A 15,142-nucleotide genomic window follows, 5' to 3' on the forward strand; every position below is an offset into this window, starting at 1 on the left:
GTCCATGTTATTGTGTGTCTCCCCTCTGGTCCATGTTATTGTGTCTCTCCCCTCTGGTCCATGTTATTGTGTCTCTCCCCTCTGGTCCATGTTATTGTCTCTCCCCTCTGGTCCATGTTATTGTGTCTCTCCCCCCTGGTCCATGTTATTGTGTCTCTCTCTCCCCTCTGGTCCATGTTATTGTGTCTCTCCCCTCTGGTCCATGTTATTGTGTCTCTCCCCCCTGGTCCATGTTATTGTGTCTCTCTCTCCCCTCTGGTCCATGTTATTGTGTCTCTCCCCTCTGGTCCATGTTATTGTGTGTCTCCCCTCTGGTCCATGTTATTGTGTCTCTCCCCTCTGGTCCATGTTATTGTGTGTCTCCCCTCTGGTTCATGTTATTGTGTCTCCCATCTGGTCCATGTTATTGTCTCTCCCCTCTGGTCCATGTTATTGTGTCTCTCTCCTCTGGTCCATGTTATTGTGTCTCTCCCCTCTGGTCCATGTTATTGTGTCTCTCCCCTCTGGTCCATGTTATTGTGTCTCCCCTCTGGTCCATGTTATTGTGTCTCCCCCCTCTGGTCCATGTTATTGTGTCTCTCCCCTCTGGTCCATGTTATTGTGTCTCTCTCTCCTCTGGTCCATGTTATTGTGTCTCTCCCCTCTGGTCCATGTTATTGTGTGTCTCCCCTCTGGTCCATGTTATTGTGTCTCTCCCCTCTGGTCCATGTTATTGTCTCTCCCCTCTGGTCCATGTTATTGTGACTCTCCCCTCTGGTCCATGTTATTGTGTGTCTCTCCCCTCTGGTCCATGTTATTGTGTCTCCCCTCTGGTCCATGTTATTGCTCTCTCTCTCCCCTCTGGTCCATGTTATTGTGTCTCCCCTCTGGTCCATGTTATTGTGTCTCTCCCCTCTGGTCCATGTTATTGTGTCTCTTTCCCCTCTGGTCCATGTTATTGTGTGTCTCCCCTCTGGTCCATGTTATTGTGTCTCTCCTCTGGTCCATGTTATTGTGTGTCTCTCCCCTCTGGTCCATGTTATTGTGTGTCTCCCCTCTGGTCCATGTTATTGTCTCTCTCCTCTGGTCCATGTTATTGTGTCTCTCCCCTCTGGTCCATGTTATTGTGTCTCTCCCCTCTGGTCCATGTTATTGTGTGTCTCTCCCCTCTGGTCCATGTTGTTGTGTCTCCCCTCTGGTCCATGTTATTGCTCTCTCTCTCCCCTCTGGTCCATGTTATTGTGTCTCCCCTCTGGTCCATGTTATTGTGTCTCCCCTCTGGTCCATGTTATTGTGTTTCCCCTCTGGTCCATGTTATTGTGTCTCTCCCCTCTGGTCCATGTTATTGTGTCTCCCCTCTGGTCCATGTTATTGTGTTTCCCCTCTGGTCCATGTTATTGTGTCTCTCCTCTGGTCCATGTTATTGTGTCTCTCCCCTCTGGTCCATGTTATTGTGTCTCTCCCCTCTGGTCCATGTTATTGTGTGTCTCTCCCCTCTGGTCCATGTTGTTGTGTCTCCCTCTGGTCCATGTTATTGTGTCTCTCCCCTCTGGTCCATGTTATTGTGTCTCTCCCTCTGGTCCATGTTATTGTGTCTCTCTGGTCCATGTTATTGTGTTTCCCCTCTGGTCCATGTTATTGTGTCTCTCCCCTCTGGTCCATGTTATGTGTCTCCCTCTGGTCCATGTTATTGTGTTTCCCCTCTGGTCCATGTTATTGTGTCTCTCCCTCTGGTCCATGTTATTGTGTCTCCCCTCTGGTCCATGTTATTGTGTCTCTCTCTCCTCTGGTCCATGTTATTGTGTCTCTCCCCTCTGGTCCATGTTATTGTGTCTCTCTCTCCTCTGGTCCATGTTATTGTGTCTCTCCCCTCTGGTCCATGTTATTGTGTGTCTCCCCTCTGGTCCATGTTATTGTGTCTCTCCCCTCTGGTCCATGTTATTGTGTCTCCCCTCTGGTCCATGTTATTGCTCTCTCTCTCCCCTCTGGTCCATGTTATTGTGTCTCCCCTCTGGTCCATGTTATTGTGTCTCCCCTCTGGTCCATGTTATTGTCTCCCCTCTGGTCCCCTCCCCTCTGGTCCATGTTATTGTGTCTCCCCTCTGGTCCATGTTATTGTGTCTCTCCCCTCTGGTCCATGTTATTGTGTCTCCCCTCTGGTCCATGTTATTGTGTTTCCCCTCTGGTCCATGTTATTGTGTCTCTCCCCTCTGGTCCATGTTATTGTGTCTCCCCTCTGGTCCATGTTATTGTGTCTCTCTCTCCTCTGGTCCATGTTATTGTGTCTCTCTCCCCTCTGGTCCATGTTATTGTGTGTCTCCCCTCTGGTCCATGTTATTGTGTGTCTCTCCCCTCTGGTCCATGTTATTGTGTCTCCCCTCTGGTCCATGTTATTGTGTGTCTCCCCTCTGGTCCATGTTATTGTGTCTGGTCCATGTTATTGTCTCTCCCCTCTGGTCCATGTTATTGTGTCTCCCCTCTGGTCCATGTTATTGTGTCTCTCCCCTCTGGTCCATGTTATTTGTCTCTCCCCTCTGGTCCATGTTATTGTGTCTCTCCCCTCTGGTCCATGTTATTGTGTCTCTCTCTCCTCTGGTCCATGTTATTGTGTCTCTCTCTCCTCTGGTCCATGTTATTGTGTCTCTCCCCTCTGGTCCATGTTATTGTGTCTCTCCCCTCTGGTCCCTGTTATTGTCTCTCTCCCCTCTGGTCCATGTTATTGTGTCTCTCTCTCCTCTGGTCCATGTTATTGTGTCTCTCCCCTCTGGTCCATGTTATTGCTCTCTCTCTCTCCTCTGGTCCATGTTATTGTGTCTCCCCTCTGGTCCATGTTATTGCTCTCTCTCTCTCCTCTGGTCCATGTTATTGTGTCTCCCCTCTGGTCCATGTTATTGCTCTCTCTCTCTCCTCTGGTCCATGTTATTGTGTGTCTCTCTCCTCTGGTCCATGTTATTGTGTCTCTCCCCTCTGGTCCATGTTATTGTGTCTCTCCCCTCTGGTCCATGTTATTGTGTCTCTCCCCTCTGGTCCATGTTATTGTGTTTCTCTCCTCTGGTCCATGTTATTGTGTGTCTCTCTCCTCTGGTCCATGTTATTGTGTCTCTCTCCTCTGGTCCATGTTATTGTGTTTCCCCTCTGGTCCATGTTATTGTGTCTCCCCTCTGGTCCATGTTATTGTCTCTCCCCTCTGGTCCATGTTATTGTGTCTCTCCTCTGGTCCATGTTATTGTGTGTCTCCCCTCTGGTCCCTGTTATTGTCTCTCTCCCCTCTGGTCCATGTTATTGTGTCTCTCCCCTCTGGTCCATGTTATTGCTCTCTCTCTCCCCTCTGGTCCATGTTATTGTGTCTCTCCCCTCTGGTCCATGTTATTGTGTCTCTCCCCTCTGGTCCATGTTATTGTGTCTCACCCCTCTGGTCCATGTTATTGTGTCTCTCCCCTCTGGTCCATGTTATTGTGTGTCTCCCCTCTGGTCCATGTTATTGCTCTCTCTCTCTCCTCTGGTCCATGTTATTGTGTCTCCCCTCTGGTCCATGTTATTGCTCTCTCTCTCTCCTCTGGTCCATGTTATTGTGTCTCTCCCCTCTGGTCCATGTTATTGTGTCTCCCCTCTGGTCCATGTTATTGTGTCTCTCCCCTCTGGTCCATGTTATTGTCTCTCCCCTCTGGTCCATGTTATTGTGTGTCTCCCCTCTGGTCCATGTTATTGTGTCTCTCCCCTCTGGTCCATGTTATTGTGTCTCTCTCCTCTGGTCCATGTTATTGTGTCTCCCCTCTGGTCCATGTTATTGTGTCTCTCCCCTCTGGTCCATGTTATTGTCTCTCCCCTCTGGTCCATGTTATTGTGTGTCTCTCCCCTCTGGTCCATGTTATTGTGTCTCTCTCTCCTCTGGTCCATGTTATTGTGTCTCTCTCTCCTCTGGTCCATGTTATTGTGTCTCACCCCTCTGGTCCATGTTATTGTGTCTCTCCCCTCTGGTCCATGTTATTGTGTCTCTCTCCTCTGGTCCATGTTATTGTGTCTCTCCCCTCTGGTCCATGTTATTGTGTCTCTCCCTCTGGTCCATGTTATTGTGTCTCTCCCCTCTGGTCCATGTTATTGTCTCTCTCTCCCTCTGGTCCATGTTATTGTGTCTCCCCTCTGGTCCATGTTATTGTCTCTCTCCCCTCTGGTCCATGTTATTGTGTCTCTCCCCTCTGGTCCATGTTATTGTGTGTCTCTCTCCTCTGGTCCATGTTATTGTGTCTCTCCCCTCTGGTCCATGTTATTGTGTGTCTCCCCTCTGGTCCATGTTATTGTGTCTCTCCCCTCTGGTCCATGTTATTGTGTCTCTCTCCCCTCTGGTCCATGTTATTGTGTCTCCCCTCTGGTCCATGTTATTGTGTCTCTCCCCTCTGGTCCATGTTATTGTGTCTCTCCCCTCTGGTCCATGTTATTGCTCTCTCTCTCCCTCTGGTCCATGTTATTGTGTCTCTCCCCTCTGGTCCATGTTATTGCTCTCTCTCTCCTCTGGTCCATGTTATTGTGTCTCTCCCCTCTGGCCCATGTTATTGTGTCTCCCCTCTGGTCCATGTTATTGCTCTCTCTCTCTCCTCTGGTCCATGTTATTGTGTCTCTCCCCTCTGGTCCATGTTATTGTGTCTCCCCTCTGGTCCATGTTATTGTGTCTCTCCCCTCTGGTCCATGTTATTGTGTCTCCCCTCTGGTCCATGTTATTGTGTCTCTCCCCTCTGGTCCATGTTATTGTCTCTCCCCTCTGGTCCATGTTATTGTGTCTCTCTCTCCTCTGGTCCATGTTATTGTGTCTCTCTCTCCTCTGGTCCATGTTATTGTGTCTCACCCCTCTGGTCCATGTTATTGTGTCTCTCCCCTCTGGTCCATGTTATTGTGTCTCTCTCTCCTCTGGTCCATGTTATTGTGTCTCTCCCCTCTGGTCCATGTTATTGTGTCTCCCCTCTGGTCCATGTTATTGTGTCTCTCTCTCCTCTGGTCCATGTTATTGTGTCTCTCTCCCCTCTGGTCCATGTTATTGTGTGTCTCCCCTCTGGTCCATGTTATTGTGTGTCTCTCCCCTCTGGTCCATGTTATTGTGTCTCCCCTCTGGTCCATGTTATTGTGTGTCTCCCCTCTGGTCCATGTTATTGTGTCTCTCCCCTCTGGTCCATGTTATTGTGTCTCTCCCCTCTGGTCCATGTTATTGCTCTCTCTCTCTCCTCTGGTCCATGTTATTGTGTCTCTCCCCTCTGGTCCATGTTATTGCTCTCTCTCTCCTCTGGTCCATGTTATTGTGTCTCTCCCCTCTGGTCCATGTTATTGTGTCTCCCCTCTGGTCCATGTTATTGTGTCTCTCCCTCTGGTCCATGTTATTGTCTCTCCCCTCTGGTCCATGTTATTGTGTGTCTCCCTCTGGTCCATGTTATTGTGTCTCTCCCCTCTGGTCCATGTTATTGTGTCTCTCTCCTCTGGTCCATGTTATTGTGTCTCCCCTCTCCATGTTATTGTGTCTCTCCTCTGGTCCATGTTATTGTCTCTCCCCTCTGGTCCATGTTATTGTGTGTCTCTCCCCTCTGGTCCATGTTATTGTGTCTCTCTCTCCTCTGGTCCATGTTATTGTGTCTCTCTCTCCTCTGGTCCATGTTATTGTGTCTCACCCCTCTGGTCCATGTTATTGTGTCTCTCCCCTCTGGTCCATGTTATTGTGTCTCTCTCTCCTCTGGTCCATGTTATTGTGTCTCTCCCCTCTGGTCCATGTTATTGTGTCTCTCCCCTCTGGTCCATGTTATTGTGTCTCTCTCCCCTCTGGTCCATGTTATTGTGTCTCTCTCTCCTCTGGTCCATGTTATTGTGTCTCTCTCTCCTCTGGTCCATGTTATTGTGTCTCTCTCCCCTCTGGTCCATGTTATTGTGTCTCTCCCCTCTGGTCCATGTTATTGTGTGTCTCTCCCCTCTGGTCCATGTTATTGTGTCTCCCCTCTGGTCCTCTCCCCTCTGGTCCATGTTATTGTGTCTCTCCCCTCTGGTCCATGTTATTGTGTCTCTCCCCTCTGGTCCATGTTATTGCTCTCTCTCTCTCCTCTGGTCCATGTTATTGTGTCTCTCCCCTCTGGTCCATGTTATTGCTCTCTCTCTCCTCTGGTCCATGTTATTGTGTCTCTCCCCTCTGGTCCATGTTATTGTGTCTCTCCCTCTGGTCCATGTTATTGTGTCTCTCCCCTCTGGTCCATGTTATTGTGTCTCTCTCCTCTGGTCCATGTTATTGTGTCTCTCCCTCTGGTCCATGTTATTGTGTCTCTCCCCTCTGGTCCCTGTTATTGTCTCTCTCCCCTCTGGTCCATGTTATTGTGTCTCTCCCCTCTGGTCCATGTTATTGTGTCTCTCCCCTCTGGTCCATGTTATTGTGTCTCTCCCCTCTGGTCCATGTTATTGTCTCTCCCCTCTGGTCCATGTTATTGTGTCTCTCTCTCCTCTGGTCCATGTTATTGTGTCTCTCTCTCCTCTGGTCCATGTTATTGTGTCTCTCTCCTCTGGTCCATGTTATTGTGTCTCTCCCCTCTGGTCCATGTTATTGTCTCTCTCTCCTCTGGTCCATGTTATTGTGTCTCTCTCCTCTGGTCCATGTTATTGTGTCTCTCTCCTCTGGTCCATGTTATTGTGTCTCTCTCCTGTAGAATGAGTACATGAAAGATAACTTCCTGATCAAGATTGAGACGTGGCACAAAACTGACCTAGGACACCAGGAAAACGTAAGTGTGTGTGTGTGCGTGTGTGTGTGTGTGTGCGTGTGCGTGTGCGTGTGCGTGTGTGTGTGTGTGTGTGTGTGCGTGTGTGTGCACGTGCGTTAGTGTTCCACGTTGTACCAAAACTTCTTTACTTTTTTTCGATACTACAATACATGAAAAAAACAGTTCAGTACTAAAATGTTTGTTGCTTTCGGTTCTTCAATCGAATGTTTTTCATGTCGTATACTGAATGAGAAGATCAAGTCTGTCTTTCAGCGCAGTCCCCTTCATAGCATGAGCAGACTGAACCTCCTGCATGCTCTCAGTCATGGTGAACTGGGAGTCTGGACTGAGTTGTTATCTCTCCACTCATGGTGAACTGGCAGTCTCATGGTGAACTGGGAGTCTGGACTGAGTTGTTATCTCTCCACTCATGGTGAACTGGGAGTCTGGAATGAGTTGTTATCTCTCCACTCATGGTGAACTGGGAGTCTGGACTGAGTTGTTATCTCTCCACTCATGGTGAACTGGGAGTCTCATGGTGAACTGGGAGTCTCATGGTGAACTGGGAGTCTCATGGTGAACTGGGAGTCTCATGGTGAACTGGGAGTCTCATGGTGAACTGGGAGTCTCATGGTGAACTGGGAGTCTAGACTGAGTTGTTATCTCTCCACTCATGGTGAACTGGGAGTCTGGACTGAGTTGTTATCTCTCCACTCATGGTGAACTGGGAGTCTCATGGTGAACTGGGAGTCTGGACTGAGTTTTTATCTCTCCACTCATGGTGAACTGGGAGTCTAGACTGAGTTGTTATCTCTCCACTCATGGTGAACTGGGAGTCTCATGGTGAACTGGGAGTCTAGACTGAGTTGTTATCTCTCCACTCATGGTGAACTGGGAGTCTCATGGTGAACTGGGAGTCTAGACTGAGTTGTTATCTCTCCACTCATGGTGAACTGGGAGTCTAGACTGAGTTGTTATCTCTCCACTCATGGTGAACTGGGAGTCTGGGCTGAGTTGTTATCTCTCCACTCATGGTGAACTGGGAGTCTGGACTGAGTTGTTATCTCTCCACTCATGGTGAACTGGGAGTCTCATGGTGAACTGGGAGTCTTATGGTGAACTGGGAGTCTCATGGTGAACTGGGAGTCTAGACTGAGTTGTTATCTCTCCACTCATGGTGAACTGGGAGTCTGGACTGAGTTGTTATCTCTCCACTCATGGTGAACTGGGAGTCTAGACTGGGTTATCTCTCCACTCATGGTGAACTGGGAGTCTGGACTGAGTTGTTATCTCTCCACTCATGGTGAACTGGGAGTCTGGACTGAGTTGTTATCTCTCCACTCATGGTGAACTGGGAGTCTAGACTGAGTTGTTATCTCTCCACTCATGGTGAACTGGGAGTCTAGACTGAGTTGTTATCTCTCCACTCATGGTGAACTGGGAGTCTGGGCTGAGTTGTTATCTCTCCACTCATGGTGAACTGGGAGTCTAGACTGAGTTGTTATCTCTCCACTCATGGTGAACTGGGAGTCTAGACTGAGTTGTTATCTCTCCACTCATGGTGAACTGGGAGTCTAGACTGAGTTGTTATCTCTCCACTCATGGTGAACTGGGAGTCTAGACTGAGTTGTTATCTCTCCACTCATGGTGAACTGGGAGTCTAGACTGAGTTGTTATCTCTCCACTCATGGTGAACTGGGAGTCTGGACTGAGTTGTTATCTCTCCACTCATGGTGAACTGGGAGTCTGGACTGAGTTGTTATCTCTCCACTCATGGTGAACTGGGAGTCTGGACTGAGTTGTTATCTCTCCACTCATGGTGAACTGGGAGTCTGGACTGAGTTGTTATCTCTCCACTCATGGTGAACTGGGAGTCTAGACTGAGTTGTTATCTCTCCACTCATGGTGAACTGGGAGTCTGGACTGAGTTGTTATCTCTCCACTCATGGTGAACTGGGAGTCTAGACTGAGTTGTTATCTCTCCACTCATGGTGAACTGGGAGTCTGGACTGAGTTGTTATCTCTCCACTCATGGTGAACTGGGAGTCTGGACTGAGTTGTTATCTCTCCACTCATGGTGAACTGGGAGTCTAGACTGAGTTGTTATCTCTCCACTCATGGTGAACTGGGAGTCTGGACTGAGTTGTTATCTCTCCACTCATGGTGAACTGGGAGTCTAGACTGAGTTGTTATCTCTCCACTCATGGTGAACTGGGAGTCTGGACTGAGTTGTTATCTCTCCACTCATGGTGAACTGGGAGTCTGGACTGAGTTGTTATCTCTCCACTCATGGTGAACTGGGAGTCTGGACTGAGTTGTTATCTCTCCACTCATGGTGAACTGGGAGTCTGGGCTGAGTTGTTATCTCTCCACTCATGGTGAACTGGGAGTCTGGACTGAGTTGTTATCTCTCCACTCATGGTGAACTGGCAGTCTGGACTGAGTTGTTATCTCTCTACTCATGGTGAACTGGCAGTCTGGACTGAGTTGTTATCTCTCCACTCATGGTGAACTGGCAGTCTGGACTGAGTTGTTATCTCTCCACTCATGGTGAACTGGCAGTCTGGACTGAGTTGTTATCTCTCCACTCATGGTGAACTGGGAGTCTAGACTGAGTTGTTATCTCTCCACTCATGGTGAACTGGGAGTCTGGACTGAGTTGTTATCTCTCCACTCATGGTGAACTGGGAGTCTGGACTGAGTTGTTATCTCTCCACTCATGGTGAACTGGGAGTCTAGACTGAGTTGTTATCTCTCCACTCATGGTGAACTGGGAGTCTAGGAGTTGTTATCTCTCCACTCATGGTGAACTGGGAGTCTGGGCTGAGTTGTTATCTCTCCACTCATGGTGAACTGGGAGTCTAGACTGAGTTGTTATCTCTCCACTCATGGTGAACTGGGAGTCTAGACTGAGTTGTTATCTCTCCACTCATGGTGAACTGGGAGTCTAGACTGAGTTGTTATCTCTCCACTCATGGTGAACTGGGAGTCTAGACTGAGTTGTTATCTCTCCACTCATGGTGAACTGGGAGTCTAGACTGAGTTGTTATCTCTCCACTCATGGTGAACTGGGAGTCTGGACTGAGTTGTTATCTCTCCACTCATGGTGAACTGGGAGTCTGGACTGAGTTGTTATCTCTCCACTCATGGTGAACTGGGAGTCTGGGCTGAGTTGTTATCTCTCCACTCATGGTGAACTGGGAGTCTGGACTGAGTTGTTATCTCTCCACTCATGGTGAACTGGGAGTCTGGACTGAGTTGTTATCTCTCCACTCATGGTGAACTGGGAGTCTGGACTGAGTTGTTATCTCTCCACTCATGGTGAACTGGGAGTCTGGACTGAGTTGTTATCTCTCCACTCATGGTGAACTGGGAGTCTGGACTGAGTTGTTATCTCTCCACTCATGGTGAACTGGGAGTCTGGGCTGAGTTGTTATCTCTCCACTCATGGTGAACTGGGAGTCTGGACTGAGTTGTTATCTCTCCACTCATGGTGAACTGGGAGTCTGGACTGAGTTGTTATCTCTCCACTCATGGTGAACTGGGAGTCTGGACTGAGTTGTTATCTCTCCACTCATGGTGAACTGGGAGTCTGGACTGAGTTGTTATCTCTCCACTCATGGTGAACTGGGAGTCTGGACTGAGTTGTTATCTCTCCACTCATGGTGAACTGGGAGTCTGGACTGAGTTGTTATCTCTCCACTCATGGTGAACTGGGAGTCTGGACTGAGTTGTTATCTCTCCACTCATGGTGAACTGGGAGTCTGGACTGAGTTGTTATCTCTCCACTCATGGTGAACTGGGAGTCTGGACTGAGTTGTTATCTCTCCACTCATGGTGAACTGGGAGTCTGGCTGAGTTGTTATCTCTCCACTCATGGTGAACTGGGAGTCTGGACTGAGTTGTTATCTCTCCACTCATGGTGAACTGGGAGTCTGGACTGAGTTGTTATCTCTCCACTCATGGTGAACTGGGAGTCTGGACTGAGTTGTTATCTCTCCACTCATGGTGAACTGGGAGTCTGGACTGAGTTGTTATCTCTCCACTCATGGTGAACTGGGAGTCTGGACTGAGTTGTTATCTCTCCACTCATGGTGAACTGGGAGTCTGGACTGAGTTGTTATCTCTCCACTCATGGTGAACTGGGAGTCTGGACTGAGTTGTTATCTCTCCACTCATGGTGAACTGGGAGTCTGGACTGAGTTGTTATCTCTCCACTCATGGTGAACTGGGAGTCTGGACTGAGTTGTTATCTCTCCACTCATGGTGAACTGGGAGTCTGGGCTGAGTTGTTATCTCTCCACTCATGGTGAACTGGGAGTCTGGACTGAGTTGTTATCTCTCCACTCATGGTGAACTGGGAGTCTGGACTGAGTTGTTATCTCTCCACTCATGGTGAACTGGGAGTCTGGACTGAGTTGTTATCTCTCCACTCATGGTGAACTGGGAGTCTGGACTGAGTTGTTATCTCTCCACTCATGGTGAACTGGGAGTCTGGACTGAGTTGTTATCTCTCCACTCATGGTGAACTGGGAGTCTGGACTGAGTTGTTATCTCTCCACTCATGGTGAACTGGGAGTCTGGACTGAGTTGTTATCTCTCCACTCATGGTGAACTGGGAGTCTGGACTGAGTTGTTATCTCTCCACTCATGGTGAACTGGGAGTCTGGACTGAGTTGTTATCTCTCCACTCATGGTGAACTGGGAGTCTGGGCTGAGTTGTTATCTCTCCACTCATGGTGAACTGGGAGTCTGGACTGAGTTGTTATCTCTCCACTCATGGTGAACTGGGAGTCTGGACTGAGTTGTTATCTCTCCACTCATGGTGAACTGGGAGTCTGGACTGAGTTGTTATCTCTCCACTCATGGTGAACTGGGAGTCTGGACTGAGTTGTTATCTCTCCACTCATGGTGAACTGGGAGTCTGGACTGAGTTGTTATCTCTCCACTCATGGTGAACTGGGAGTCTGGACTGAGTTGTTATCTCTCCACTCATGGTGAACTGGGAGTCTGGACTGAGTTGTTATCTCTCCACTCATGGTGAACTGGGAGTCTCATGGTGAACTGGGAGTCTGGACTGAGTTGTTATCTCTCCACTCATGGTGAACTGGCAGTCTGGAATGAGGTGTTTTCTCTCCACTCATGGTGAACTGGGAGTCTGGACTGAGTTGTTATCTCTCCACTCATGGTGAACTGGCAGTCTGGAATGAGGTGTTTTCTCTCCACTCATGGAGAACTGGCAGTCTGGACTGAGTTGTTATCTCTCCACTCATGGTGAACTGGCAGTCTAGAATGAGGTGTTATCTCTCCACTCATGGTGAACTGGCAGTCTGGAATGAGGTGTTTTCTCTCCACTCATGGTGAACTGGCAGTCTGGAATGAGGTGTTTTCTCTCCACTCATGGTGAACTGGCAGTCTGGAATGAGGTGTTTTCTCTCCACTCATGGTGAACTGGCAGTCTGGAATGAGGTGTTTTCTCTCCACTCATGGTGAACTGGCAGTCTGGAATGAGGTGTTTTCTCTCCACTCATGGTGAACTGGCAGTCTGGAATGAGGTGTTTTCTCTCCACTCATGGTGAACTGGCAGTCTAGAATGAGGTGTTTTCTCTCCACTCATGGTGAACTGGCAGTCTGGAATGAGGTGTTTTCTCTCCACTCATGGTGAACTGGCAGTCTGGAATGAGGTGTTTTCTCTCCACTCATGGTGAACTGGCAGTCTGGAATGAGGTGTTTTCTCTCCACTCATGGTGAACTGGCAGTCTGGAATGAGGTGTTTTCTCTCCACTCATGGTGAACTGGCAGTCTGGAATGAGGTGTTTTCTCTCCACTCATGGTGAACTGGCAGTCTGGAATGAGGTGTTTTCTCTCCACTCATGGTGAACTGGCAGTCTGGAATGAGGTGTTTTCTCTCCACTCATGGTGAACTGGCAGTCTAGAATGAGGTGTTTTCTCTCCACTCATGGTGAACTGGCAGTCTGGAATGAGGTGTTTTCTCTCCACTCATGGTGAACTGGCAGTCTAGAATGAGGTGTTTTCTCTCCACTCATGGTGAACTGGCAGTCTGGAATGAGGTGTTTTCTCTCCACTCATGGTGAACTGGCAGTCTGGAATGAGGTGTTTTCTCTCCACTCATGGTGAACTGGCAGTCTGGAATGAGGTGTTTTCTCTCCACTCATGGTGAACTGGCAGTCTAGAATGAGGTGTTTTCTCTCCACTCATGGTGAACTGGCAGTCTAGAATGAGGTGTTTTCTCTCCACTCATGGTGAACTGGCAGTCTGGAATGAGGTGTTTTCTCTCCACTCATGGTGAACTGGCAGTCTGGAATGAGGTGTTTTCTCTCCACTCTGCACAGAAGTTAATAGACTTGAACAATGCAACACGGCATGTGGAGATGCTGAAACTGTTAATTACCGTTCGCAAAACAATGTCCCATACAGGCTTCAACACTTCACGATGCAAGAAGATACTGGTATCGTGCTAGCTAGTTATTTAGCTAGCTAACTAGCTAATAACCAACATCCAGCTATGTGCACTGTGACTTATTTAGTGAGAATTTGACAGTAGTTTGCAGGCATTTCATGGCAAATAAAATTCAGTATGTCATATTTCACACCTATTGTAAAATAAATACGCTATCACAGCAAATTCTCCCATGTTAAATCAACTCTGACACAGTTCAATTTAATACTGATCCAGTGTCTATACGGGTCCACACTTTTGAGTATTACGTCAACACTGTTATGCAATAACACCTCATATAGTATTTTTTTTAACCATCAGCACCAAGAGGTTCATATCTCTTGACAAGGTCACTCAGTGTTGAGTTAAGGACGTTAAAATAATATTTAGAAATCTTTAGATCCATATGTGACTCTTTTCAGGAAACTAGGCATATGTCGCGGGTCACTACCTCACAGGAGAGACATTTGAATGTCGCGGGTCACTACCTCACAGGAGAGACATTTGAATGTTGGTACTTCCTGTATATAGCCATGTTATTACCTGGTACTTCCTGTATATAGCCATGTTATTACCTGGTACTTCCTGTATATAGCCATGTTATTACCTGGTACTTCCTGTATATAGCCATGTTATTACTGGTACTTCCTGTATATAGCCATGTTATTACCTGGTACTCCCTGTATATAACCATGTTATTACCTGGTACTCCCTGTATATAACCACGTTATTACCTGGTACTCCCTGTATATAGCCATGTTATTACCTGGTACTCCCTGTGTATATTGTTAGGTATTGAGCATTTCACTGTAAGGTCTACTACACCTGTTGTATTCAGCATTTCACTGTGAGGTCTACTACACCTGTTGTATTCAGCATTTCACTGTGAGGTCTACTACACCTGTTGTATTCAGCATTTCACTGTAAGGTCTACTACACCTGTTGTATTCAGCATTTCACTGTGAGGTCTACTACACCTGTTGTATTCAGCATTTCACTGTGAGGTCTACTACACCTGTTGTATTCAGCATTTCACTGTGAGGTCTACTACACCTGTTGTATTCAGCATTTCACTGTAAGGTCTACTACACCTGTTGTATTCAGCATTTCACTGTGAGGTCTACTACACCTGTTGTATTCAGCATTTCACTGTGAGGTCTACTACACCTGTTGTATTCAGCATTTCACTGTAAGGTCTACTACACCTGTTGTATTCAGCATTTCACTGTAAGGTCTACTACACCTGTTGTATTCAGCATTTCACTGTAAGGTCTACTACACCTGTTGTATTCAGCATTTCACTGTGAGGTCTACTACACCTGTTGTATTCAGCATTTCACTGTGAGGTCTACTACACCTGTTGTATTCAGCATTTCACTGTGAGGTCTACTACACCTGTTGTATTCAGCATTTCACTGTGAGGTCTACTACACCTGTTGTATTCAGCATTTCACTGTGAGGTCTACTACACCTGTTGTATTCAGCATTTCACTGTGAGGTCTACTACACCTGTTGTATTCAGCATTTCACTGTGAGGTCTACTACACACCTGTTGTATACAGGTCTACAATTAGAAACTATGAATTCTATTGAAAGACTGTGACTTAGAAACTAACATGGAACAAGACTCAAGTTTAAATACATTCATTCAATTAAATTAAATACATTTCATGAAAGCTAATTGAAATTGAAATTTGAAATGACAAAATCAAAAGAATTCAAATCATCACATTTTACTGGTCACAATGATTTGATTTCTTCAATAGTAGAGTTCATATAGGCCCAATAAATCCTCAATCAATGAAAATAATCTGATTTTAATATTTTTATCCTCTTTTTCATGGTATCCAGTTGTTCGTAGTTACAGTCTTGTCTCATCGCTTGAACCCAGAGTCTCTGGTGGCACAGCAGGCGCTGCGAGGCAGTGCCACCCTGGAGGCTCAGCAGGCGCTGCGAGGCAGTGCCACCCGGGAGGCTCAGC

The 15,142-nt window shown here is 47.5% G+C and overlaps 1 protein-coding gene across 1 annotated transcript in view; it reads left to right on the forward strand.

The window, feature by feature from the left end:
- Positions 1 to 15,142, forward strand: part of LOC124007373 (phosphatidylinositol transfer protein alpha isoform-like) — a gene marked incomplete at its 3' end in the record, with an annotated part of 95,434 nt that overhangs the window by 57,416 nt on the left and 22,876 nt on the right. The window contains exon 6 of the mRNA XM_046317877.1: positions 6,648 to 6,722. Within this exon, the coding sequence (XP_046173833.1) occupies positions 6,648 to 6,722 (75 nt within the window). The remainder of the gene's footprint in view (positions 1 to 6,647; positions 6,723 to 15,142) is intronic.

Source organism: Oncorhynchus gorbuscha, linkage group LG20 (genome assembly GCF_021184085.1).
Source record: "Oncorhynchus gorbuscha isolate QuinsamMale2020 ecotype Even-year linkage group LG20, OgorEven_v1.0, whole genome shotgun sequence".
In the NCBI taxonomy this organism is placed as follows: Eukaryota; Metazoa; Chordata; class Actinopteri; order Salmoniformes; family Salmonidae; genus Oncorhynchus; species Oncorhynchus gorbuscha.